The sequence below is a fragment of the Monodelphis domestica genome, chromosome 3 (assembly GCF_027887165.1).
Source record: "Monodelphis domestica isolate mMonDom1 chromosome 3, mMonDom1.pri, whole genome shotgun sequence".
Classification (NCBI taxonomy): domain Eukaryota; kingdom Metazoa; phylum Chordata; class Mammalia; order Didelphimorphia; family Didelphidae; genus Monodelphis; species Monodelphis domestica.
Window position 1 is genome coordinate 516,053,697 of NC_077229.1, and position 27,851 is coordinate 516,081,547.

At 35.4% G+C, this 27,851-nt stretch overlaps 1 protein-coding gene across 1 annotated transcript in view; it reads right to left on the reverse strand.

Annotated features, from left to right (window-relative positions):
* Positions 1-27,851, reverse strand: part of ITGA2 (integrin subunit alpha 2) — a 124,235-nt gene that overhangs the window by 64,729 nt on the left and 31,655 nt on the right. Inside the window, exons 3-9 of the mRNA XM_007486290.3 lie at positions 22,639-22,748; positions 19,156-19,247; positions 11,505-11,619; positions 11,000-11,127; positions 9,362-9,510; positions 4,989-5,139; positions 2,858-3,023 (exon numbers count right to left, since the gene is read on the reverse strand). Coding sequence (XP_007486352.2) covers positions 2,858-3,023; positions 4,989-5,139; positions 9,362-9,510; positions 11,000-11,127; positions 11,505-11,619; positions 19,156-19,247; positions 22,639-22,748 — 911 coding nt within the window. The remainder of the gene's footprint in view (positions 1-2,857; positions 3,024-4,988; positions 5,140-9,361; positions 9,511-10,999; positions 11,128-11,504; positions 11,620-19,155; positions 19,248-22,638; positions 22,749-27,851) is intronic.

The following is a 27,851-nucleotide window of genomic DNA, read 5'->3' on the forward strand; positions in this document are numbered from 1 at the left end:
AAACTAGTCTAGGACTTTTAAGACACCCTTTACATGGGTTTGGGGCACTAGTATCTTTATTTACAACACTATAAACTGTTCATAGGTTCTTGGGGTTAAACATTGGAAATTAAGATACAAATTCATGGCCCTCTCACCAATTCAGAAATGCCTCAAGGCTGCCCACAAGGTGTCATTAATAATACAGTATCCCATTGGTCTGGCTTTTCATCTGGCTTGATCGACTAAACTTTGGAAATAAACTTAAATTGATCCATGAGTTCATCTATGTGGCTATTTGCTCTAAAAGTGCAGTCTGAAACCCACCCACAAATTCTCATCCTTTGCAACTCCTGTCCATGTCCTCTTGATTCTGCATTCTAGAGAATCCTCTTCTCAATCTTCTATGGGCATTCATGTAACATTCAGGTTGTCTGCACTGTGCGAGACCATCAGATCCCCAAAGTCCTAAGCCACAGGAGTCTTAATTTGTCAGAGTGGCAGGTGAGATTCCTGACCGTCCCAAGTCACAGAAGTCAGGGGTCATGGCATAAGGTGACTGAGAAGAAATGTTGGGCCAGTTGAAGGATCCTGGGGGAGGTCTTAGACTGAGCTTGAAGAACTAGCACCTGAAGTGGCTCTCTTTCTCTCTCTGACTTTCTTTTGGGCTTGTGAAAGTTCTCTCAGTCATCTAGGTGCTCATCTATCTATGTAAGCCATCTCTAGAAAGCTGCCCAGCAGGGACCATGCAGGGCTGGAAATGTGGGAACTGAGTCTCTTGGACTCTGGCCCAACCATTTGGGCAACTGAGGTCCCTGGTCCCATTTGTGAAATGTTACAGGATTTATGGAGAACGCAAGACCTGATAGAGCAGAAGTAACTCAGCTGGGGACTTTTTTTAAATTAGAAAGGCTGAAAATCTTATTTATCTCTTACTTTTTCTTTACTAATAAATACTTATAATTAGTATAAAGTCTCCATGAGTAATTTTTATTCATAATAGCATGTTATTACTTAATCTCACCAATATAGTATTTTCTAGGAAACAAATTTAGGCTACTTCTTGAATGCATTACTAGTGAATTGTTGCATTCTAAACATGTTGATTATATATTTCTTATTACTTAATTAACCTTAGTGAATTAATCTTTGGGTCATCCATAATTTGAATTATGTAGTATTAAATAAGATTCACTTTCCCTGAAAGAATACACGTATTTAAAATATGGACACCTATTTTAGGAAGCAACTTGGTTTCATTGAAAATGTTAACGAATATCCCAAATGTGATGCAGCTTTTTTAAGCTTGTCCAAGATCTATATTTTGATAGAAGTGTCCAATTCTGGGCTCAGTTTACTGGAATTTTACAAAGCTTGTCCAAAATTTATGTTCTGATAGATTTAGTAGTCTGATCATCTGCCTGCATCTCATAATCTGGACAAAAATCATTCTTTATCTATTTAGTTTTTCCTATGTGGACTCTTGGCCAAGTCTCATAAGTCGTTTTCAAGTTTGTTAAAAGAGGCTGTATAGCATTCTGGGACTTGATACAATCAGTATAACTTCTTCAAACAATTCACTACTTACAAGGTATCCCCCTTTCCTCCAGACTCTACTCAGGACCTTTTCTGAATCGAAGATGAACATCATTGGAGAGCATATGTTCCCCCCTCCTCCCCCGTTTTATGCCTCAATAGGTGATCACTATATGAATTTACGTCTATGGTTGCAAGTAGTCAGGAATCTTAAAATATATATAGGACACAGCTGGTAAGAGGAGAGCTTTAAACAATACATTATGCCCTACCAAGTCAAATGCTTTGTTATAATCAATGGCCAATAAAACAGAATTTTATATTGTCTACAATCTTTAATCAATTGTGTAGTAAAGATGTGGTGTGCATTAAAAATTGTAGGTGAAAACCTGCTTGGTCTTTTCTCATATTTTCATTAAATATACCCTTGGCTGGTAGATAGATCAGTCTCATAAAGATTTTATAAAGAGAAGAAAGTGGCGTTAGAGAAAATTAAATCCTTGAGTTGTGTTCTAAAACAATTTGTTCTTGTTATATACCTTATCACAATCCATGGTATGGCAAAATATCTTATCTAAAATGTGTCAAACTCTTTAGTAAAGTATATTGTTGAGAACACGTAAAAACTTATATTGTATGGGTCTAATAAATTCTTAATCATGTAAATTTATGGGAGAGAGGAGGAAATGGGGTCACAGAAAGCCCAGAAATGCAAATAATCCCTAAAGCATTTCTACATGTCTTTGAAACTTTTCTTTTGATTCTCCTTTCCATCATCTCAAAACACTTATCTTCCTAAGACTGACTTAGTAAATATTAACATTACATATCAATTTGAGGCAAAGGAAAAACAACTCAGAAGTCTTCTGGGAAACAGAAGTAAGTTTCTTTTTATAGGAAGTCAGAACACATAATGATTAGAGTGATGGACTGGGAGACAGATCAGCTGTATGACTCTGGGCAAGTGACTCAGCCACTATAAGTCTCAGCTTCTTTATGTCTAAAGTAGGGATAATAATAATATGTATTTCATATGGTCCTTTTGTGAGTATCGGGTGAGATAATACATAAAAGTACCTTGTGCCATAGGAATGTTAACTATTATTATTTTCATTAATATTTCAGCATTTAGAATTAACTGTGGATAAATGTGAAATTAAGAGCAAGAAATTATATGGATTTCATTTTGCACTAGGGACCTAGAAATTAACCATAGCAAAGAAGCTCAGGTCATGCTCTAAATTGTGATTGATTTGAATGTCTTCATTGCCTGAAACTTTAGCAGAATGGATATGCTTAATCATGAAGCTTTACTAACGAGAAAACTGGAAGTATACCATACCTTCAATGCTGAAAATACGCTCTCCTAATGTTCCAGCCTTTTCCAAGAGTGCATCTTCGTCAGAAACATTAAAAAAATATCTTTCTGTTGGAGTACTAGCAATTGCTTTGATTTCTTTTATCAAATTTTTCGTATCAAGTGCATTTCTATTTAAGTAGCCAAGGACCTAAGTAATAGTATGAAGGAAAAACAAAAGGTTGTGAGCTCTGAATTCCAATTTTCTTCTAAGAAAATCCAGGCCAACCTATGAAATTTGTGGACATTCCTCAAAAGCTAAGTGAATCAAACTACATCACTGGTTCCTACTCACCCCGTCCTGTTGACAGCAACATAACTTAGGAAAGAGCAAAGATATCTTGTTACGGCACTTGGTGCCTTATAGAGTTATAGTATGTATATATAATATTATATCTATGATTTGCCTTTTGGTTTTACCATTTGTGCTTTCACGTGTTAAATAAGAGAGCTCCTGACTCTCAAAATACCGAATGAATAGAGAGAGCAATTTGTTGTTCAGTAAGTAACTATGACTTCTTCTTTACTTGAAAGGTTTGAGGCACTTTACACACATTAGTTCTCAAAAGGGAAACAGCAGGTGAAGGGCGAGAATTATTACCCCCACTTTGCAAATTTGGACAACAAGGCAAAGAGAAGACCATTTATTTGTACACAATCATAAACCAAGTAAATGCACGCTTTTAAATTAAGTAAAGTCTCATGATCCTTTACCAAGATGGACATTAAAATATTCAAAGCACTCATATAATTACCAAATATGAAAACATAAAGTAAAACTAGGGTAAAAGGATGAACCTCATGCCACTGAATGAAATGAACAAAATTAGGCTTAACTTGGCATATCTATCTTCCATACCCATATTCACATAAACCAGCCCAAACCCAATAGTGTCTTGTCCCTTTTTCCTCACTCTGAACTTTTCCAAAGTAGTTTATAAGCAATATAAACACACGTCCCCAAGCCTTTGAAATGGCGGTCTCTCATGGCTATAATGCACTTTCCATATCTTTTTGCCTCATAGAATCTTGCTGCCTTCAGGACACACCTCTGAGTAGTAGTGCCTACAAGATATCTTTGCTGTTAGTATTCTCCCAATTTCATTACTTTGCATTTAACTACCTTACAATTACAAGGCAGCTCGGTGACAATGGCTACAGTGCTGGGTCTGGAGCCAGGAAGACTCATCTTTCCAGATGTGTCCTCAGACACTTATTAGCGGTGTGATCCTGGAAAGCCTTTTCACTCTGTTGACCCTGATCTATGAAATGACCTGGAGAAAGAATTGGCAAACCACTCTAGTATCTCTGCCAGGAAAATCCCACAAAGAGTTAGAAATGACTGAAAAATGACTGAATAACAACATCGTATAATTATCTGGGGTTATTAACTTATAGATTGACTGAATTTCTAGGTGATCCCTTACTTCAAATACTTGACTTAAAAGTTATTAGAGCTTACACACCCATTTCTAGTTGCTACAGCCCTCACCAATCCTTTTCTTCATCAAAGCCGTATTCTCACCTTATTTTATCCTGGGCAGCCTCTCTTGTGCCCTCATTGGAGCTCTGTTGTTACAAGGAAAGGAAGAGATGCCAAATACATATATTCCCATAGGAACAATATTAAACATATATGGTTTGGTTCTCTTAGTATTTTATTTCTGTTGCACTATGAATGAACCAGGCTTTTGTAACATAGCCTGAACATATACCTTTTATACTACCATTGCTTCTAAGGAAAAATAGATTCCAAGCTTCAAATAACCAACATGAAAATGGACTTCATGACTGCTTAGAGCAGTCTTCTTTAAGGAGCATTCTAGTAGTATTTTTAAGGAAGAATGTGAAGAAAGTCCAAGCCTACCCCACTGAAGGTGCAACCTTGTGAGTGGGAAGGATTGTGAAGGTTTTCCGGCTTATTTAATGTCAATGGATTACAAACTTTTGAATGAAACTTTGTAGATCCTGTTGAACAAGCATGTTGAAATATTGATGATTTTTAAAATAGTAATAAAGAACCAACTACAATGTTCAATGATCCTGCAAAACTGAAGGGGAATGGAATCACAGAATTTCAGAGCTGGATATGACATTTTTTAAAAAAATTACTTACTGCTATACCGAATCTAAGAATGTTGTCATCATTACATTGACCAATAACTTCTTTCAAAAATGAGCCGTCATGAGATTCGCCATCAGTCACGACCACCATAACTTTGGTAGCACTAGGCCGTCCACCAGAAGCTTCAGAATAAGCAAATTCTCTGTAACAGTCAAAACATGAAAAATTTAATAAAAAAGAGATCCAATATGTAGCCCTAAAATTTAATTATGAATATATTATTGGATTCTTATCACACCAGCTACTTGAAGTATGACTTTTTCTTTCTTAAATGCCAAGAACACTACTATGTGTCTGCATTTTCTGTTAATATGTAGAGAAAAATGAAAAAGTAGATTAATGCTTTTCCTAGATAGTATGGTACAATGGAAAGGATTCTTAGGCGGCTTAGGAATCAGAAAACCTGGGTTTAGATTTGCCTTTGACATTAGCTATTTGACAATGGACAGATTAAACTCTCTTCATCTCAGTTTCTACATTTGCAAAATGAACGTAACACTTGCACTACCTATCTCATGACATAGCACTTTGCAAACTTTCCATTTCTATTAAAATGTGAATTATCATTTAAAAATCATCATTCATACTCACTAATTTATCAAATGGCAATATTTTATAATTATAGAAATCTTTCACAAATGCCAATAAATTAATTTATACTCACATAACAAGCTAAAAAAATAATTTTTTTGCACAAGTCCACAGAATTATCTTCTTAATTATCATTAGTTTAAAAAAAATCTAAGAAATATTTAGGGTTAGGTAAAGGCCACACATATTAAAGATTTTTCAGAGATTTATCTACTCATTGATGAGAAAAATCATGCCTCTGATGACATACATCTTGATAAATACATTCTTAGAGAAGATGAAGATTCACTAGAACATCAGATTACCAGAGGAATATGATAAACTCTCAGCTTAATGTAGTTCTCATTGTATGCCTGTTCCTAAATTAATTTAAAGGATGATGAAGAGAAGTCTCTAGATTTCACCAATTTAAAGCTAATAAAAATCAGTTTAGTAAAGTCACTTCAACATAAGATATGACTTTCCTTTTTTCACCTAAAATTACTTTGTTCAAAAGGGAATAATGCAAACTGATGTGAAGAATTTCCATCTAAAGATTGACTCAGAATGGCACTATTATAATTGTTTTGGTCCTAGATAAGGCTGATTTGAACCAATGAATATAGAGAGAAATCAAATGAATGAAATTTGGAAGTGCACCCAACTATTCTTAGCTATTCTTCTACATAGGACCTTCGTCTTATTAAAAGCAGCCTCCTTACAAATGCTACGCTAGGAAAAACATCCCACAAACATTCATTGATATTCCATAACTATTTTCTATAATGATTGATCTCTTCAAGAAATATTTAATGATGAAGTCTTTATCATTCTCCAGAAATTTTATTTTACAAGATTGGCAAAGAATTTTCACTCTGGAATATATCTTGTATTACAGGCTTTATTACTTCCTTCTGGAATGCAAGTCCGTTATAATAGGATCCAGTGTTTCATCTCTGCATGTTAATCACATTGTTTAGTTTTGGAGTGGACCTGTAATTTCATTAGCATAGGAAACTCCCCTTTAGGATTTCCTTTTACTATTGAATTCCTCTGGGGCTGAGAGCCATAGAGAGGTGCCAGAGAAATGCAACTGAGAAGTAACTTGCCTAGAGCCATAATGTTAGAATCTCTGGCTTCCTCAAAATTCAGATCAGCCATTACCTTCCCTAGGAGGACTTTCTGGCCTCCATACTGTAGAGTGCCTTCCCCGCTACAGTTATTCTCTCCATCTATTCTGTATATATTTTGTATGTAGCAATTTATGTGTATATTCTCTCCCACATGAGAATGAGAGATCCTTTAGATCAGGGACTGCTATTGCAGGTTCTTTATGACTCCAGTGCTCAGCACAGAATCTGGCACATAGTAACTGTGTCATAAATATTTGCTGAATAGTTCCGATTAATGATTTTTTAAAAATTGAAATGATTGAATTTTGAGTTTCTTAAAAACATGGACTGTATCTCATTTATGTTATATTATATATTGTTCCTAGCAAAATTATGGAATATAAACAATTTAAAACAAAAAAATATAAATAGATGCCCAGGAAGTATTTTTTTAAATAAAGGGAATGATAGGCTGTACCTACTAAGAAAGCATGAAACCCCCTGGTGTGGAAATTCCTCCATAAATGCACAGCTATAACTGATCTTTAAGCTTTAGATCTTAGAGAGATTGCTGAGGCACTGAGAGATTAAGACATGCTCAGTCCTCCCCCCCCCCCCAGTTAAATCTAAGCAAAAGGGAAGATTTGAATACAGGTCTTTTTTACGGTAAGGCTGTTTCCCTACAATTTTTTTTTAGATATTCCAAGTACACAAACAAAAGGAGAAAGGGAAGCACAGATCTGAAGGATATTAATGTGAAGTAGTTTCCTACACAATTTATCCTTGAGACCAAATGTTGTACCCCAAAGAGGTTTTTGTTTCAATGGGTAAAGAGTAACTAGGTACTGGAGAAATAAGATAAATCAATGGGGATAACTTTTTCCCAGAAGTTTGGTTATAAAAGGAAGAAGGCAAAAAATAGGAGAGTAATTTCAAACTTTTGAAGGGAATAAAGAAGGGTAACTGAGAAAGTGGAAAATGAAACAGTGGAGGAGAAAGTGAGGATAATTGATTATGGAACATTACATAGGATGGCACATAGGAACAGAAGAACTCTTAAGGGTGATTGAAGGTGTCACTGAAATGACAGATAATGTGGGTCCAAACAGGAAAGTGGAGTAAATAAAGTGAAGGAGATAATGGATCAGGAGAAGGAGACTGAATAAGAAGGGGGGGGGGTAGATTTCCTGATAAAGCTAACGAACATCAATAGATGGAGGTGGCAAAGGCATAAGACTGTTAGAGAGTGAAATTCCTTAAGTCCAAGAAATTGGAGGTGGATGGCCATTGGGTCTAAAAATGATCCAGGAGCCTGTCAGTCCAGGGTATTACAAGGGTTTGATATCGGTATTGATGAAAACGTACGCAATTTGGACATATTTGATGAATTCTACTGCATCTGGCAACAGGCATACATAATAATGACCCCCAATGACAGTAAATGAACAAATCCTCATCAAAATAAAAACCTGGAGTTGACAGTAGACAACAGTGGCACTAACAAGTTACCAATTTGTGTCACTAGCTAACCCCGCCTGTTCTCTCTTTAATCAGATTGTGGAAAAGATCTACTTATAAGTTAGCTTTTCCTCCTGTAGTTTTAATTATACTGTTCACAACCCCTTTGAATTTTAATAGGCCCCTTGGGTAGAACATTTTAAAAACCCATTAAATCCTCTAAATGTATTTACATAACTAGTTTCTCATGCTGTGAACTCTCCATTCTCTTCTTCAAAGCATTACTTTAACCAAAGAAGGGTAAAATATATAGGTAAATATACTTCTGTTCCAATTTTTCTTTACTATTTTCCCTTTCTTTTTCTTTTTTGCTTTGTTTAAAATTTAGCCTGTATCAATTAGTCAATAAACATTATTAAATACCTACTAGGTTCCAGGCACTGTGCTAAGTTGAATAAAAAATAAATGCGCTAAATGGAGACGCAAAAATAGGCAAAAGACAGTCTAATGGAGGGAAACAACATGTAAACAAATACATATATATGTATATATATACACACACACAAAATAAGCTATGTACAGATAAATAGGAAATAATTTTAAAAGGACAACAGTAGAATTAAGGGAAGTTAGACAGGTTTCCTGTAGAAGGTGGGATTTTAATTAGGACTTAAAGGAAGCAAGGAGGTCAGTAGCTGGAGTGAAGGAGAAGGGAGGGGAGAGGACATTCCAGGCAGGGGGGACAGGCAGAGAAAATGCCTTGAGCCAAGAGAGGGAATGTCTTGTTTATGGACTAGCCAAGAGGCCAATATTATTGGATGGAAGAGGCTATGGAAGGAAGTCAGATGTAAGAAGCCTAGAAAGGTAGGAGAGGGTTGGTTTAGGAAGAGTTTGATTGCCAAGCAGAGCACTTTGCATTTGCTACTAGAGGCACTTGGAAGCCCCAGAGTTTATTGAGTAGGGTGCTGACACAATCAGGCTAGTGTTTTAGGAAAAGCACTTTCTTGGTTGGATGGAGGATAAATTGGAGTGGAGAGAAACTTGAGGCAGGCAGACCCAACAGTAGGCTATTGCAATAGCTCAAACATGAAGTGATGAAGGTCTCCATGAGCATGATGGCAGTATCAGAGGAGAACAGGAGGTATAGTCAAGAGTCGTTGCAAAAATAAAATGAGCATCGCAACATGTGGTGAGAGATAATGAGGAATCCAGGATGACTCCTACCTGGCAAATTGAATTGCTTTGAAAGTATTAGTGAGATCTCCACCATGCTGGATTGTTTGGGATGTTGCTTTGACCATTTCTTCTTTTGTTTTAAAAGTACTCATGTTGAACACAACACGTGGATAATTTCCATACTGAATTAACCCCACCTTGAAAAAAAATAGAAGCATTTAATAAATAGGAAAGTAGAAGTCTTTTGCTTTTGCTCCTATTAATTACAAAGGGTATTTAAAGTCAAGGGAATATACATATATATAGACATGAAGGTATAGAAAACAATGTACATAATATTATAAAAGGCACAGATATGAAGTACGTAGACCTGCCTATCAAATTATAGACTATTAAAAGAAAAGTTTCTTCTCAAAATTTCAGTGAACTCTGCTTTTATGGTAAATTAAAGGATGTCACGATATTATCTCAGACTATAAAGCCTACTAAGACTCAACAGTCAGATGATTTCATATTAAGAGCAACCCAATTCAAAGTCAATAAACCACGCATTGTGTAAAGAATATTATGTGAGTTGTATTAGCAAAGAGGAGGGTGATGTGAGAATAAAGAGCTTGGATATAATATACTGTCTACCCTCATGCAAAAAGGGAGATATGACACACAGATATGATAGAATATCCATACATGTAACACAAACGTACCTGGTGAGTGCTTTGGAGAAAATGTAAGCAAAAAAGAGTTGGATGGTACAGGATCCATGGGAGTCTCTTTTAATAATGTGGAAAGCTAGACACATTTAAATGAAGACAGGAAGAATTCAATAACAAGAGCGAAATTGGAAATATGTGAGAAGGGATAGTTACTGGAATAAAGAACTGGAGAAGACAGAAACAAAAAGGATTAAGAACAATTAAATACAATTCGTTTAAGCATGGATAGAGATTGCTATTTCTCTGAGATAGAAAAGTGACGAAAATGGGTTAGGATGCTGAGAAATTATTAGAAAAGAAAAGGAATGAGGGAAATGCGAGGATTCACTTCTGGAAGTTGGTAGTTGTTATGGGAGAAGAGCATGAGGGTACGGGGTTAGGGGGCTAAAGGAGAAAGGACAAGTTTTAGAATAATAGCTACTATTTAAGGTTTTTAAAGTACTTTCCAACAACAACAATAATAATTATGATAACTATCTAGAATTTTAAGATTTGTAAAGTACTCTACAATAACAATAATAACTTTATAAAGCATTTTAAGAATTGTAAAGTGCATTACAAATATTATCTCATTTTATCCTCACAGCTCTGGGATGCAGGTGCTATTATCATCATCTCCATTTTACAGATGAGGAAAGTGAGGCAGTCAGAGGTTAAATGAAATAGTATCCTATTAGTTATATGATATAAAAATATGTGAAACAGAATAATAATAGCAATACTTGAACTTGGGTTTTCTTGATAATTCCAGCATTTTATTTACTGCGTCACATTGCTACACCGCATATTATTTCATTCGATACAAAACAAAATGTATGGTATACACAATGGATTTGATATTTCTATTTATCGATAAACCCAGGTTTTTCCTTATCCCAAGTCCCCGGATGATACAGGGTACCATGATGCTTCACAGAGGAGTCACTAGGGAGAATCAATGAGTTCAGCAGCTAGTAAGGGTAACTGCCCTTACCTGAGTCTTATCAGGACCTATATCCAAGCCTTGTACAAATTTGACCAAAAAATTCTTTACTGCACTCCAGGGATAAATGCTGTTTGATTCATCACATACAACCACAACATCGATGAAGGAAGGGCAGGCTAAAACAGGAAAACATGAGAGAGTTAGGTGAGTACAGCAGAGGTTTCCAAAGCCAAGTGGTGTCTTAAAGACACTACACTTAAAAAAGGAAGGGGATGGATTTTAAATAAATCTTACTCTCCTCTCCTTTAATTTTTAAAAAATCTTTACCTTCCATCTCAGAATCAATGCTAAGTATTGGCTCCAAGGCAGAAGAGCGGTTAGGGCTAGGCAATGGGGGTTAAGTGACTTGTCCAGGGTCACACAGCTAGGAAGTGACTGAGGCCAGATTTGAACGCAGAATTATGTCTGGCTATCAATCTACTGAGTGTCCTAGCTGTGCCCCTTCCTTTGAAATTAATTAATCGTCCACAATAGTAGTCCTTGAACACCTTACTCTGAACTGCAGGTGAAAAACTGTTGAGGAGCTGGAAACTGGGACTAACGTCAGAACAGATGCCAGTCGCATAATACTGATTTCCACACTGCTGGGCCCACAGCGGTCCACATGTCTTCAAAGGAATGAGAAATTTATAAATATTAAAAGCACTGAAACCCACATTTTTTCATTTTTTAAATTACATTAAAGTTCCCAAGGCCACCTTCAGAGAAAAATTGATAAATAGAAACTATATCATTTCTTGCCTCTCAACAAAAAATCACTTTTATTCACTTGTGAAATGCCACAAGCCCAAGGATTAGGAAACTAGAATATTTAAGCTCTCCAACCGAGCAAACCAGACCTTTCCATCCAGTGAGGAGTTTCAGAGAATTCAGGGAAACGCTGGGCAAAGATGTGTCAAGAAGGAAGCAACCAGACTAAAGATTGACTCCACTTCCTTAACAGTCCATCATCAAAGGGAAAGGGTTTAGGGGTTGTGGTCAGCAGCCCTGGGGCATTGAGTTGGGGAACCTTGGGGAAACCACAAGAGCCAAGGAGCAGAAACAGAAAGGACTATGTCACCATCCATGCAAGAACTCCCCCTTGCATCTGCTGCCCTGCTTAGTTTCAACCCCATGGAAGAAAAAGTCCCTCTCAGGATAAGCTCATCATTTCTGAATCACTATGATCCCAGCTTTGGGGTAAGAACTCACTATCTGACAAAAACTGCTCAGAAAATTGGAAAACAGTATGGCAAAAATTAGGTTTAGATCAGTATCTCACATCCTATTTCAAGATAAGGTCAAATGGGTATAGGATTTAAACACAAAAAGTAATACTATAAGTAAATTAGGGGAATATAGAATCATTTACTTGTCGGATATCTGGAGAAGGGAAGAATTTATAAGCAAACAAGAGACAGAGAATATTACAAGATGTAAAATGAATAATTTTGATTATATTAAATTAAATCGGTTTTGTACAAATAAAACCAAAGCAACCAGGATTAAAAGGGAAGCAACGGCCTGGGGAAAAATTTTTTTATGACAAATTTCTCTGATAAAGGTCTCATTTCTCAAATATACAAAGAACTAAGTCAAATTTATAAGAATCCAAGTCATTCTCCAATTAAAAAATGGTCAAAGGAAATGAATAGGCAGTTTTCAGATGAAGAAATCAAAGCTCTCAATAATCATATGAAAAAATGCTCTAAATTCCTCTTGATTAGAGAAATGCAAATTAAAACAACTCTGAGCTATCAGATTGGCCAACATGACAATAAAGGAAAATTATAAATCTTGAAGGGAATGTGGCAAAATTGGGACACTAATGCATTGCTGGTGGAGTTGTGAATTGATTCAACAATTCTGGAGGACAACTTTGGATTATGCCCAAAGGGCTATAAAAAATGCATACCTTTTGATCCAGCAATACCACTACTAGGTCTGTATCCCAAAGAAATTTTTTTAAAAATGGGAAAGGACCTATTTGTACAAAAATACTTATAGCTGAGGTTTTTGTGGTGGTGAAGTATTGGAAACTTAAGGGTTATCCCTCAATTGGGGGACGACTAAACAAAATGTGGCATATGATAGTGATGGAATACTATTGTGCTATAAGGAATGATGAACAGGATGATTTTAGAAAGAACTGGAAAGACTTATGTGAACTGATGCAGAGTGAAATAAGCAGAACCAGAAGAACATTATACACAGTAACTGAAATATTGTGGAATGAGAAATTGTGATAGACTTGGCTACTAACAACAATATAATGATCCAAGATAAATCTGAGAGACTTATGAAAAAGAATGCTATCCAGCACTAGAGAAAGAACTGTTGGAGTAGAAATACAGATGAAAACATATAACTTATCAATTGTTTATTTGGGTATATAATTTGGGGTTTTGGTTTTATAAGATAATCAATAATATGATAATAAAGGTATAACCCAGATTGATTTTCTTATCCACTACTAAAGAGGGGAGGGAAGAAAGGAGGGAGATGACATGAATCATATAATTTTGGAAAACTTATGTGGAAATTCACTATTAAAATAAAATAAAGATAATAATAATATTATTATATATTATATAATAATAAATAAAAAAATAAAGATCACCATGCTGCTAAATCAAGCCTTTTCTCAGTCTCCTCTCCCCTCTGTAACTTCTTTTAGAGAGGGCAGAAACTGGATGCTCAGCTCACTCTCCTCTGCCTAGTTTCAGAACAAGAGGTCCCTCAAGGTTGGGTACATTTTGGTGTGTTTGTCAATTTTCCTATATTTATTTGTGTGTTCTCTCCCCCTTGTCCCATTAGACTTAAATACCTTGAAGGCAGGGACTATTTTTTCTTTTATTAACTGTATCTCCAGCAATTAGTATAGTGTCTAGCACATAGTGGGTGTTTAATAAATATTTTTGGACTGGATTAGAAACCAAAAGGATAGTAACTGTGGGATTTTTAGTAACCCATGAAGCAAAAGAAATTAAAAGCCCACTTTTTCAATTCTGCGCCTTTGAAACTTAGAGCATTCATCTTAATTGAGCGATTAGAAACAATGTATGGTCATTTCAGCATACCTAATTACACTGAAAATATTTCACTTTAAAGATGACATAAGATGGCAGAATTGTAGTTAGAGTAGAGGTTCCTTAACCATTTTTGAGGGGTGATGGACCCCACGGGCAGAACTGTATAGCCTAAATACCTCTTCTCAGAATAATGTTTTTAAATAATTGAAGAAAATGCTAAAATTTAGTTAGAGATTAGTGAAAATATAAATAGAATTTTTTTACCCATCCAAGTACATGGACCCCTTGAATTCTATTCATAGACAACTTGTGGGGGGTTGTTGTCCCCAGGTTAAACCCCCTGAGTGAGAGCTCAAAAAGATGTCAGAGATCATCAAATTCAAGTGCTTTATTTTAGTTTAATAAAAAATAAACTGAGGTTCACAAAGGTTGAGTGACTTGATCAAATAACAAATGTAGAAAGTGGTGAACCCGGTCCTCTGACTCTAAATACAGTAGAACATTCTCTGTAGTAGATGACTTATACCATATCAATTTATTGGCTATTGAACGTCCTGTAAATGAGTCCTTTTATTATCTCCATTTTGTAGGCCCCTATAATTATTGTTCTATCTCTGCCATTTTATTTGCTTTGTCTTCACAATCTTTTCAGATGCTTACTTGAAATCCCTGCTCTTTCTTATTCCTTCAACTCATTTACTGTAATAATTCCCACATACTCCTTTCCTTCTAACCAGCTCCTAACCCCACTCTGTGAAATCTCTGGATTCTGAGGATACCCAAGTCATGATGAAATCCCAAAATTTATAGGGAAAAGCCTAATTTATTTGGTTATGTTTGCAAAAGAGAGGTACACTGGAGAGAGAGCCATTTCTCTAAGTAAACCTGGGAATGGACACTTCTTGAGTCCTATGGCTATTCTCCAAGACAAAGTTGCAGAACAGTTGGTGATCTTCATTGGCTGAAAGAGTTTCCTCACTATGAATTCCATATACCAATGAATGAACAGGTTTAGGCTTTTGCATGCTCTCTACCCCCTCAAAACCAGGAAATGGGCTTAAAAGAGAAAACAAGCAAAGAAAACAATTCATAAGAAAACTCTCTAGCTTAATATAAAGGTATAGGTTAGCATTGCTAAATAAAAATTGACAAAAAGATTTGGAATTCTTAATAACAGTAAAATGGGGGAAAATGGAATCATTGTAACCCATCTTCCTGTTGGTAGCCAAAGAATGACCACTGAAAGAGAGGAGGAAACAGCTGTCTTAACATTTCATGCTCCATGTACGAGATACACTTTTCCTCTTTAAAACTGGCTTATGAGGCCAAGTACATTGCGTAAACACTCATTTTCAAAACCTTTAAATGGCTTTTAAAATTGCTAATGATGCTTCTCCCTATATCCCTCCTAAATTATGCAAATGTTCTTTGGAATTCTGTAATAGGAAAAAAGGAAAAATGATTGATTCCTTACCGGATTAAATATACAAAGAATTATTAAAAGAAACAAGAAATAGTTTTAAATTACTGGAATTGAGAGATGCCAATTGAGAATATTAAAAAAAAAAGTTACCCTTTATTATTGGAACTTAAAGTTAAGTCTACCAATCTGATGACTAACAGTTTTTTCCATATAAATCTTAAGAATGCTTTAAAGATCATGACTTCTTAAATATCCAAGGAAATGCTTTCTGCACTAGTACTTTAACATAATTGTAAATTTGTTCTCTATTTTTATAGCTATTTAATTCAACCCTCATATTTATTATTCCTTATCCAGAAGTATAAATTACAAAAACAAAGATGGGGTAAAACTTAGTATCACTGAATTAAAGTGGAATAAAACACTTTAATTCCTAACACATCCCTATTTGTGAACACATTAGCTCTTAAAACAATGGTGAAGGTAATCAAGAGTCCAAAATATCAGAAACCATAAGAAAATTATTGAAGCATCCCCCAAGTGTTGATTCATAAACAGAGATATTATTCACATTTATCCAGTTCATATTTTATACCTTAACTCATGAAATAAAATGTTATGCACTCCCAATTAGAGAAATGGTGGGTTTGGTATGTAGACTGAAGCACATTTTTTTTGTTATTTTTCTTGTTTTGTTCAGAACATAGCTAATGCAAAAATATACTTTGCATTACAGTATATGTATAATAGGTGTTCTATTTCTTGTCTCTTCAATAGGTGGGAGAAAGAGTAGAGGGAGGGAGAGAATATAGAACTGAAAATAAAAACATTTGAAATATATTTTATACCTTAATTCAGTAGTAATTGGGAGGTAATGCCAAATAATTATATTTGGTACTATCCAAAATGTACCTACAAACAAAGCTATGACTTTAGCTGGTTGTAAAAGATATTGATCTAAATAAATGTAAAATACTTTCAGATAACACTACTGATCACAAAGCTGGTGAATATCTCTTATTCATGAAGCTAAGTAAATTTCAATTTAAAAAATATAAACAGTGAATTGTCAGGGTTATGTAACAATATCTGTGTGCTAAGTACTTTACAAATATCATCTCATTTGATCCTTACAACCTTGTGAGGTAGGTTATTATCCCCATTTTACAACAGGGGAAACAGTCAAGGTCACACAGATAAGAGTAAAGGCCAGATTATAGTTCAGCTCTTTCTGATGCCAGGGAAAGCATTCTACTACAAGTACTACTTTGCTGTCTTAAGTAAGAGAATCAGAGAATATGAGAACTTGGAGGGATCTTTGAGATCATCTGACCAGTTTATATTACAGCTGAAGAAGCTGAGATCCTGAAAGATTAAGAGACTTGCCCAAGACACACAGAGACAGGAGTACAACCTCACACTCCTAATTTTAGTCCAGTTGATACCATGCTTCCTCCTTTCTTTCCTTAAGAACAGAAAGAATTTTTTAAAATTGATGAAAGGTAACAAAACCAACCAAAGATTATTAACTGAAAACCACTCGATGGCATTTGTCACAGTAAGTGTTGCAAAATATCATTTCAACAGAGAAAGATATGCTCAGTAATTTTAAACCAAAATATTTGAACTTGGATAGTAACAGAGCTAAATATTCCACTTTAGAAATGAAAAGACTGCCAAAGCTTCAACTGAAAACAATACTCTTGGAAAACAGAGAATTTGATTTACAGACCAGTAATTCTCATGAGTTGGCCTCATTTTTACATGCAGATCTGTTACTCAAATTAATTTAATTTCCACATTACTTTCACCAGCTATCACTAATGTGATTTCTCTATAGTCTCTTCTGTAAAGTATTAAATATCTAATATTATAGGTTTGTAATGAAATAAAATCAATATTTGGTTGCTATATTAAATAAGAAGTATTTATTTCTAGTATATTCTCAAGATTGAAAAAGGAAAGCTAGAGAACTATTTCTGACTATTTATTTATCTTTCCTGGACACTCACTGACATGACACAGGGATAAATTGATATTAATTACTAAAAAAAAAAACTTTTAAATATTTAGTAACTTTCACACTCTAGCAAGTGCAAACTTTAAAAAGAGAAAAATGGACTCTACTCAAAATCTAATTATGCCTCTCTATATAGATGTTCACATAAAGTCATAAGTAATATTTTATACATCTTCCATTAAGCTTAGTAACCTGCCAATTCATGGAATAACTCTTGAGTGAAAGTTTTTCTCTCGATGTCATAAAAGGCCTCAGTTGTATAAAATCAGGACACAAGAAAACTTCATTCCACTATAACATCTGAGGGGAGACATCAATCAATATAATCTTAATCTCATTTTAGAAAAACACTTTGCTTCTTCAACAATGTGTTCAACAATGATACCCAAAGGAATATAGTGATATCAATTGCTCTTGTATCCACCTTGACCACAGTCCTCTTTTCTTCCTGTTCAATCATGTATTTCTCTCTTAAATGCTTTCATTCTCTCTCTGGTATCTCTTTCTTTCACTCTCTCCATCCCTTTCTTGCTCTCTCCTTCCCCCTTCTCCCTGCCAAGATCCCATGCATTTACTTCTCTTACCCCTTTTATTTGAACATTATTTCTTTTTAACTAGGAGTTAGCATTTCTTTAAATCTCTTCCTGTTTTCCCCAAATGTAGTTATCTCCTATAGTCATCATTCACTCAATATTCTCTTCTCATTTCTTTTTTTGCTCTCTCCTTTAGGAACTAAAAGGATGACAAACAATCTCTGTACTTTCCTTTGTTTAGTATTAAGGGTTTTACTGTGTGCAGCAGTCTTCCTGTATAACAATTTTAAATAGTAATTGTATGCAAATACGAATTGTGTTTCCTTTTATTCAAATACCCATAAGCACCAGGAAAAAAAAAAAGTAGGCTTAAATTGGGAGGACAGAGAATCTTCACTAATGAGAAGCCTGTTCAGAGCCAATGGCACGAAATGGTTTGGATTGGTCTTATAGCAATTTTAAAAACAGTGGGATAAACATCCTAACCACAGCCATGAACAAAGACATTAGAGATATTTTCATCAATCGATTTTAAATTAGATTATGTCAAAAGACACAAAGCAAATAAAATGAAGAATCTTGGAATATACTTCTTTATTTTCTTCAAACCTTACCTTCCATCTTAGAATCAATACTTTGCATTGGTTCTAAGACAGAAGAGTGTTAAGGGCTAGGCAATGGGGGTTAAGTGCTTGCCCAGGGACACATAGCTAGGAAGTGTTTGAGGACAGATTTGAACCCAAGACCTTCCATCTCTAGTCTTGGCTCTCAATCCACTCAGCTGCCTTCTTCAAAAAGAAACACTAACTTCCAAATATTTGGGTGAGGGTCCCTGGGACCGAAGGTGGTAAAGAGTCGAAGGGATTCTATCATTCCAAGAAAATCCTTGAAACTTATCTGTGCTAGGAGGAAATGCTACTTCATGTTTCCTTCTCTCTACACAATCTGGATTTCAGGCAAATGATAGCTTTATCTAAGTCAGATGACTGGATATTCAAAAGAGCTATATACTATTTAACACTTGAAACGTGAATAACATTATAAAAATAATAAGAAAGTAGATCCCCACATACTGGAATCCTAGAACTGATAAATAGGAAAACTGACAAAACCATTCCTTTAAAAATTGGACCAGGAAATAAAAAGTTGAAACTTACCAGAAACCCTCCAGTTCCTAAGTTCCGTTTAAGCGTCAAGCCAAGGCTCATAGTTGTTTTTATCTCAGTAACATTTGGAATGCTCGTTACAGCTTTTAAAAGGAAAAATTAACAGAGAGAAACCATTAAGTTTCCACCACTTGTTAAAGTCATTTAGAAAATGCATCCAAGACAATTGTTTGACTGTCAGATAGGCTAATGTGGTCATTTGTAGCACCTAATCCAGCATCATACATGCAACAGACTGGATGAAGGCCAGATACAAAAATGAACTCAAAATCTTCTTTGCTTTACCCTACGCAACCCCTGATGCTTTCTCCCTTTATTTCCCTTATTGATAGCATCATAGCTCTCCTACTCAATTGAAGCTAGATATTTTAGAGTAATTTTTGAGTAATTTAGTTAATTTAGAGTAATTTCTTCTTTCTCCCTCATATCCCACTTTTTGTTGTTCAATCACTTTCATTTGTGTCAAAATGCTCCTGACCCTATTTGGAGTTTTCTTGGCAAAGATACTGGAGTGGTTTACTATGTCCTTCTCTGGTTCATTTTACAGATAAGAAACTGAGGCAATCAGGGCTAAATGACTTGCTTAGGGTCACACAGCAAGTAAGGGACTGAGGCCAGATTTGAACTCATAAAGATGAATCTTCCTGATTTCAGACTCAGCAAGCTATCCACTGTACCACCTATTTGCCCCGCATTTCCAATAGCCATCTACCAAACTGTGATGTGTATAGATTTCTATACTTTTTTCACATCTGCTTCCTTTTTCTTCCATATTCCTTCTTAACCCCAAGTATCCCATTTGAGAGAAACACACACCTTACTACCTCTATTTTAGTAGTTGCCTTTAATCCATCTTAGATCCTGTTGCTGGAACTATTTTTCTAAGACACAATTTTGCTCATATTACACTATTCAGAAACCTTTCACGACTCTCCACTGACTAACAAATAAATGTGGCACTAACAATTCTTCTATTAAAGCTCTCTACTACCTGTCCTCAAATACTTCTCCAGTCTTACCATTCTCCTTCATGAACCTTATTTGATAGGCAAAATGGACAATTTGTTTTTGTAACATAGACTGTGTCATTTTGTTTCCTTTTTTCAGTTCATTCCCTAGAGATGGACATTCATGAGTTACTCTTCAAATATTAATTCTGTAGCTTTATATAATGTTCTCTTGGTTCTACTTATTTTACTCTTCATGACTTCATGTAGATCTTTCCAAGTTTTAAAGAAATTAACCTGCACACTCTTTCTTATAGCACAGTAATAGTCTATTATAATCATATACCACAACTTGCTCAGCCATTCCCCAATTGATGGACATCCCTTCAATTTCCATTCTTTGCTATCACATAGAGAGCTATTATAAATATACTGGAGCATACAGGTTCTTTTCCTTTTGCCCTGATCACCTTGCAATGGTATTTCTGAGTTCAAGGGGATACACAGTTTTATAAGTCTCTGGATATAATTCCAACTTGCTCTCTAAAATAGTTGGATCATTTTGTATTCTACCAGTAGTATATTAGAAAAACTGGGCTATTGATCCATCTCCGAACGTTCTCTGTGTTTTCCTTCCATGCTCACATTGCTTTCTCCATCCAAAATGACCACCTCCAAAACTAACATACCTTCTTCTGAGTTCCTATATGCTCTTATCAATTCGATTCCATATTATAGTTGTGCTCATATCTTAGCTCTCCCATTGGACCATGCCTAAGTGCCTCAAGGGCTAAGAAGCAAACAGCTGTTTAAGATAATGATACGAGAAAATAGGACACAGATTTGTGTTACAGAGCTTAAGACTGTGTATGTTTATGTACATATGTATATACAGATATGCAATATTTGTATATGTATAGACATACAAACAGATGTAGACACAGAAATATATTTACACAAATATGATGTCTCTTGATATGTTGAGGACTTTAAATAAATGGAGAAAGAGATTACCCATATATGACCTTTAAGCCAGATATAAATAATAGTTGACATTTATATAGTGATTTAAGACCTGCAAAGTGCTTTCAGTGTATTCTATCATTATATTTTCATACAAATATTGTGAAGTTGGTGCCACTATTTATAGATGGGGAAATTGAGGGTTAGAGGAATTAAATGATTTGGCCAGAATCTCACAAGTATCTAAGACAGGATTGAAATTCAAGTTTTTCTGACTCCAAAGGCAACACTATTTCCTATGCCACCTAGATTCAATAAAGAACAGCAGCTACAAAATATGGGAAAATATAATGGAAAAGCCCAGTAATTTACAGAAGGCAACATTCAAAAAGAAGAACAATTACAATACCCACGACTTCAGATATCAACAGACAAAGCAAATTGATCTAAATTTAAAATAATAAAAGATTAATTTATAGATATACCTAAAATTTGGTAAGATACAACTCCTGAGTGGAATATGGCAACAAAAGGCAAAAAAAAAATGGAACATAAATCATTACTATGGGTATCTTTGTTTTTTAGAAGTGATGAATTTCCAATCTAACACAGTCTTAATTTTTAAAAAGACCAGAGACAAGGATGACACATAATGTTTAATCCAAAGTCCATTGTGTTTAATATGAGTATGAATACAGATAAAAAATTTTCAGAAAAAAATCCACAGATTTAGAAGGGTCCTCCCAGCATAATACTTACGAGGGTTTTTTAACCTTTCTGTGTGTGTGTGTCATGGGTTCCCTTGGCAATAAGGTGAGATCTATGGATCCTTTTTCACAATAATGTTTTTAAGTACATAAAATAAATAGGACTACAAAATAAACCAATATATTAAAATACAGCTGTTAAAATACATATTAAAATACATACAAGTTCATAGATCTCAACTTAAATACCACTGTCTTGTATAAACAAACCACTTCTACATCATACCCAACAAGGAGTTATCTGGGTTTTGTTTGAAGACTTTTAGAGAAAGGGAACACATTACCTACTGAGGTGGTACACCTTGCTTTTCTAGATCTACACATGTTCATTTATCCCATGTGTCTATTCTGTACTTCCTTTCAACTTGATACCACTTCTACTTCCCAAGTCTCCGGTCAGGATGGGGCAGAACCCCATTGGAGACAGAAAAACTGAGAGGCATATAGATAGCCCCAGATTGCTAGAAATGTAAAGCAGTTAATGTACTCAAGTTAGTTTGGGATTAATCAGATGGAATTTTGTACAAATTTGCATCTAACTGTGAAAAACAGGTAAAAACAAACTGGTAGACTGTATACTTTTCTCCTACATCTAATAAATTTAAATATCCTGGAATCTGTTTTTGGAGTTTCTCACAAATTTTGGATCCTAAACTGTGAAAATATGGAAAACATTATTTGTACTTGCCATCAGGCCAAGTGCTCCATTTACTGTTTCATTTTGCTAATCTGAATTAAAAAAAATTAAAGTTTCAATATTTCCAACAATCATGGTATCAACAATCACTGCAACTTACTTTGTAAATTCAATTTTTCACACATGACACTGGGTAAATTGACAGGACATTTGTAGATATCTCCCATTCTGTTATCCGGAAAACCACTCCATGGTGAGCCAACAAGCAACCTAAAAATAAGATTTTTTTCTTTTATTGCACATAAAATAGGAAGCTTTTTAACCCTAAAGATGAAATGAAAATAAAACGAATGTTGAAAATACATTTATTTCAATCTTTAAATTAATGATTAAGGGTATTTCAAACATATCCAGCTATAAAACTTCTTAGCTATCTAAAATGATGCATGTTGACCAAAGACCATACACACCTATGCCTGCCACAGAGCATTGGAAGGTTTCATTAGAAAATGAAAATGACCAACTGGGGCCACACAAGTCAATTTAATTCTATTAACTTTAAAAAATGAGAAAAATTATAAAACTGTAAACAAAATAGAATTCTACAAAACAAAGCACTTTAAAACATGGATATTTTATCATTGTAAGCCTCTTTCCTCACCATGATGAAGTGAAATACTTTGAGACCATTTTTAAAAAATATATATTTCTCCAGGGCTACATACCCAACTTGCTATTTGTTTTTTTTTTTAATTTTATTTAATTAGATGATTTAGAATATTTTTCCATGGTTAAAAGAATCATGTTTTTTTCCCTCCTCTCCCCTCAACCCCTTCCCATATCTGACGCACAATTCTACTGGGTTTAACCTGTGCCATCGATCAAGACCTATTTGCATAGTATTAATATTTGCACTAGGGAGATCTTTTAGACTCTACTTTCCCAGTCATACCCCCATCAACCCATGTGATCAAGCAGTTGTTTTTCTTCTGTGTTTCTACTCCCACAGTTCTTCCTCTGAATGTGGATAGTGTTCTTTCTCGTAAATCCCTCCAAATAGTTTTGGATCATTGCATTGCTACTAGTAGAGAAGTCTAATACATTTGATTGTGCCACAGTGTATCAGTCTCTGCGTACTTTGTTCTCTTGGTTGAGACCATCTTAACTTTATTAAAAATGAAATCATTATGAAAGACTAGAATACCCAACAATTGGGAAATAGCTAAAAATTATGGCATGTTAGTGTAATGGAATATTATGCAGTAAGAAATAAAAAAAATGTGAGGAATACAGAGAAACAGGATGAAAGTGAATGTATGGACTAAAGTAGAAAGAAATAAACATATTTCTCACACACATATACATCATATACATATGCATATGGAAAAAGAACTGGGTGGCATAGTTTGGATTGGCCTGGAGTCAGGAAGGGTCATCTTCCTGATGTAAAATCTAGCCTCAGTCACTTACTAGCTGTGTGATTCAGGGCAAGTCACTTAACCTTGTTTGCCTCAGTTTCCTCATCTGCAAAATGAACTGGAGAAGGGAATGGTAAACCACTTCAGTATCTTTGCCAAGAAAACCCCAAATGGGGTCAGGAAGATTTGGATGTGACTAAAAAAGGACTACATAACACTACATATGCATATCTATTTTTTCAAAACATACATATAAAAATCACTATCAGTGAAAAGATGACTAAAATGAAGTTGAATTCTGATGTGTGAAAAATATAATGGAGTCCTTAGGAAAGAGATAAAAATACCTTAAATCCCTCACAGCATAGATGTGGGAGACTATTTCTTGCATATATTATCAGACAAGGTTTCTGTAGTTCATGGTTTGATTTTATTGTTTTCCTTTGTCATATTTCAAGATTCAGTCGGGGAGGGTAGTGGGAAATGACTATGATAGAAAGACATAAAGCATCAATATGGCTAAAGATCATTTATGTATATATTTCTGTACTTAGGGCTGCATGGGCTGCATATGAATATACCTGATGAGTCCATAATTCTTAAATTTGAGAAAATTGAAAAAAAACTCTTTTGAACATTCACATTGTAAAAATATCTCTTGAGAATCTCTCTGGAGCTTTCTCCATCTACCCTACTCCTTTCTGTTCCTCAGACCAGGCTCAGAATGGCCAACCTCACCTCTTGTCTGAAAAGTCGTGCCATCTCCTTCTAACTTAAATGCTGACTTCATATTTTTAGGGATGAAAGTATTTTAGGATCATGGATTGTTTTAGAACTAGAACTGGAGAGCTCATCACGATATTCCAATATTCCAACTCTCCCAAATATTGTTGTTTATAAAAGTCCTTTTCTGTTTCAGAGAAGGCGTGATAGACACACATTCCAGCATTTCTGCTCCATCCAAGCCCTCTCGGATGGAACCTTTAAGAATTTGTTACTGGTTTGTTACAGATTACTGAGAGCTGATTTATTTACTAGAATCATAGATTTAAGACCTAGAAAGAAGTTTAGAGACTATCTACTCCAACCTACTCATTCTACAAAAGGGAAAATAGAAGCCTATGAAGGTGAATTGGATACCCAAGTTCACCTAGCTAGAAAATAACTGTGAGATTTGAACCCTGGTCCTCTAACTCTAGATTCTGGATTCTGCAGGGTACCTTGCTGCTTTTTGGCTTATGAAAAGTTCAGTGCAATGCACAGAATAGAATATTGAACTACAATAGAGATTCTGGTTTCTAGCACTAATGGGATTTCTGTTCTTCAAACTCCCTACTTTTAGAAGTTTAATAGTATTTACAGTAGTAGTTATTGGAGTATATTTGTTCTCTAAGGCATGAGAAAATATTTTAACTACCTTGAAGATAAGAGCTCACAGAAACCTGTTATTTTATGAGGCATCTTTTGCTTTCTTTCTAGAAAATGAGGTATCTTAGTAACTACTAGAGAGAAACAACGTTGTTGTCATTCTGAGGTTGAACTGCATGAATCATATACCTCAAATATCTTTAATCACAAAAACAAAAACCTTTACAGATTATGCCATTGAACAACATGGCTGGTTCTCTGTATAATTGTTTAAAATACCATTTGATATCTCCTTTTTTGGAAGGAGGTTCATAGTGTACATTCCACATCTAGTACCTCATGACCACCCACATGGTTCTTATATATCCAGGTTTCTAATACATTTATTCTTTATAAGAGTTTATGGGGGCAGCTGGGTAGCTAAATAGATTAAAAGCCAGACCTAGGGATGGGAGGTCCTGGGTTTAAATCTGGACTCAGACAAATTCCTAGCTGTGTGACCCTGGGCAAGTGACTTAACCCCTCTTGCCTAGCCCTTATCACTCTTCTGCCTTAGAACTAATTGGTTCTAAAGTGGAAGGTAAGGGTTTTAAAAAAAGAGTTTATGCAATCACCCCTCATCATTCAGACAGAAATGTGCCTTTTTAAAGAATTATTAGCAGGTAAGAATCAATCAATCCACAAGTGATTACCATATGCAGGAAACTAGCAAGAGTTCTTATCGCTAAAATTTTGTGGGGATGACCTATGACAGTGACAGTGAACCTATGGCACACGTGCCAAAGATAGCATGCAGAGCACTCTCTATGAGCATTCAACTGCCCTCCCCCTGGTCCCCAGAGTTCATTACTACAAAGGCAGAGGGACTCTGGCAGAGCTGCTCCCTTTCCCATCTCTACTGTGCTTGATGACATTTTTTCTCATCACCTGTCCCTCTGCCCAGCAGCCCTATTGGAGCACATAGGGGATAAGGTGGGCAGCTCACAGGTGGCAGAGCTGTAGGGGAGAGGAGTGCTTGGACCATTCCCTTCCCCCTCTTCACTTGCGCTAAGGACATTTCTCACATAAACCACCCCTCTGCCCAGTAGTCCAATGGGAGTGCTTCTTTCCTCCCCTGTGTGGGGTAAGAGCATGGCATGTGGTCTCTTGGAGGGGAATGGCACTCAGTCTGTGGAGGGTGGCTGTGTGGCCCAGCACTGCATCTCTAAAAGGTTCGCCATGCCTAACCTATGACTTAAAGAGAGGCATTTGGGAAAGATGGGGACACTGGTAAAGCCTACTAACACAGTACCCTATTATTTTCAATTATTGAATTAAACTGTATCTTAGCCTCATAAGAGCTGAAAGAGAAATTATATGTGAAGTTGCCAAGAAGAAAAGAGAATCCCAAGTTATAGCCTTCCTTTTTCTAAAGTAAGACTGGGAATTCCTCCAGGAGTAACAGTTACTATTCAATTATCTTGTGAGGAAATAGTGATTATAAAGACTACAAAAACACAGCCACTCTTCCCATCCACACTGCAATTCTAAATACTCTGTTTAGTCACAAATGATATTTGAAGGTGATGTAGGTAGTCCCAAACCCATAATCTACCGTCTTATAAATATCTCACTACAGGCTGTAGCTCTAACGTCTTCCCTCATTCTTGAAGATTTCAATATAGCTCACTGCAACAAATATCTTCGGGGTATAAATGGAGAGGTAGTAAAATGCCAATTTGTATGTTGCCTATATCAACCTTAAACTTTTTTATGGTTTATAGGAATTATGAAGTTCATGGACTGGTTATTTCTTCCTTAGACAGCAAAGCAAAAATTACCTATTTTCAGCACAAAGGGTCTGATTGAAGGTCTCTCTGGCTATACACTCCTAGACAGACCAAAAGGACTAAGTCACATAGAACTTTGGGCTAAGGGGAAGGAGGAAGGGGACAGATTTCATTTAGTTGTTGGTGTTGGGATACTTATGCTACGGACTTAATACATACACGATTATAATCAATCAATCCATAATTGAGGTAGGTAAGTGATACAGTATATAGAGCATTGGGCTTGAAATCAGGAAGACCTGAGTTCAAATCAGTCTCAGATACTTACTGTGCATCTTTCGGCAAATCATCTAACCTTTATTTGCCTAAGTTTCCTTATCTATAAAATGAGGATGATAATAGCACCTGTTGTGAGGATTAAATGAGATAATATTTGTAAAGCACCTAGCACATAATAGGTGCTATATAAGGGTTATCTATGATTATTATTATGATTATTATTCAATCAAGTATCTACAATGTGCAGAGCACTACAGAAACTAAGGTAAAATGAAACTTCCTATGTTAAAGGAACTTACACAATTTATACAATAATTACATTAGAAAGACAGATGATTTTGAAAGATTTAGTAACTCTGATCAATGCCATCACCAATTTTGATTCCATAGGACCGATGAAGCATGATACCCAACGTTGAATGGACAGAGAAATGATGGGCTCAAGATACAGAATGAAATGTGGTGTTTTGTTTTGTTCTGTTTTTTAACATGGACAATGTGGGCATTTGTCTGCTTGACTACACACATACATTACAATG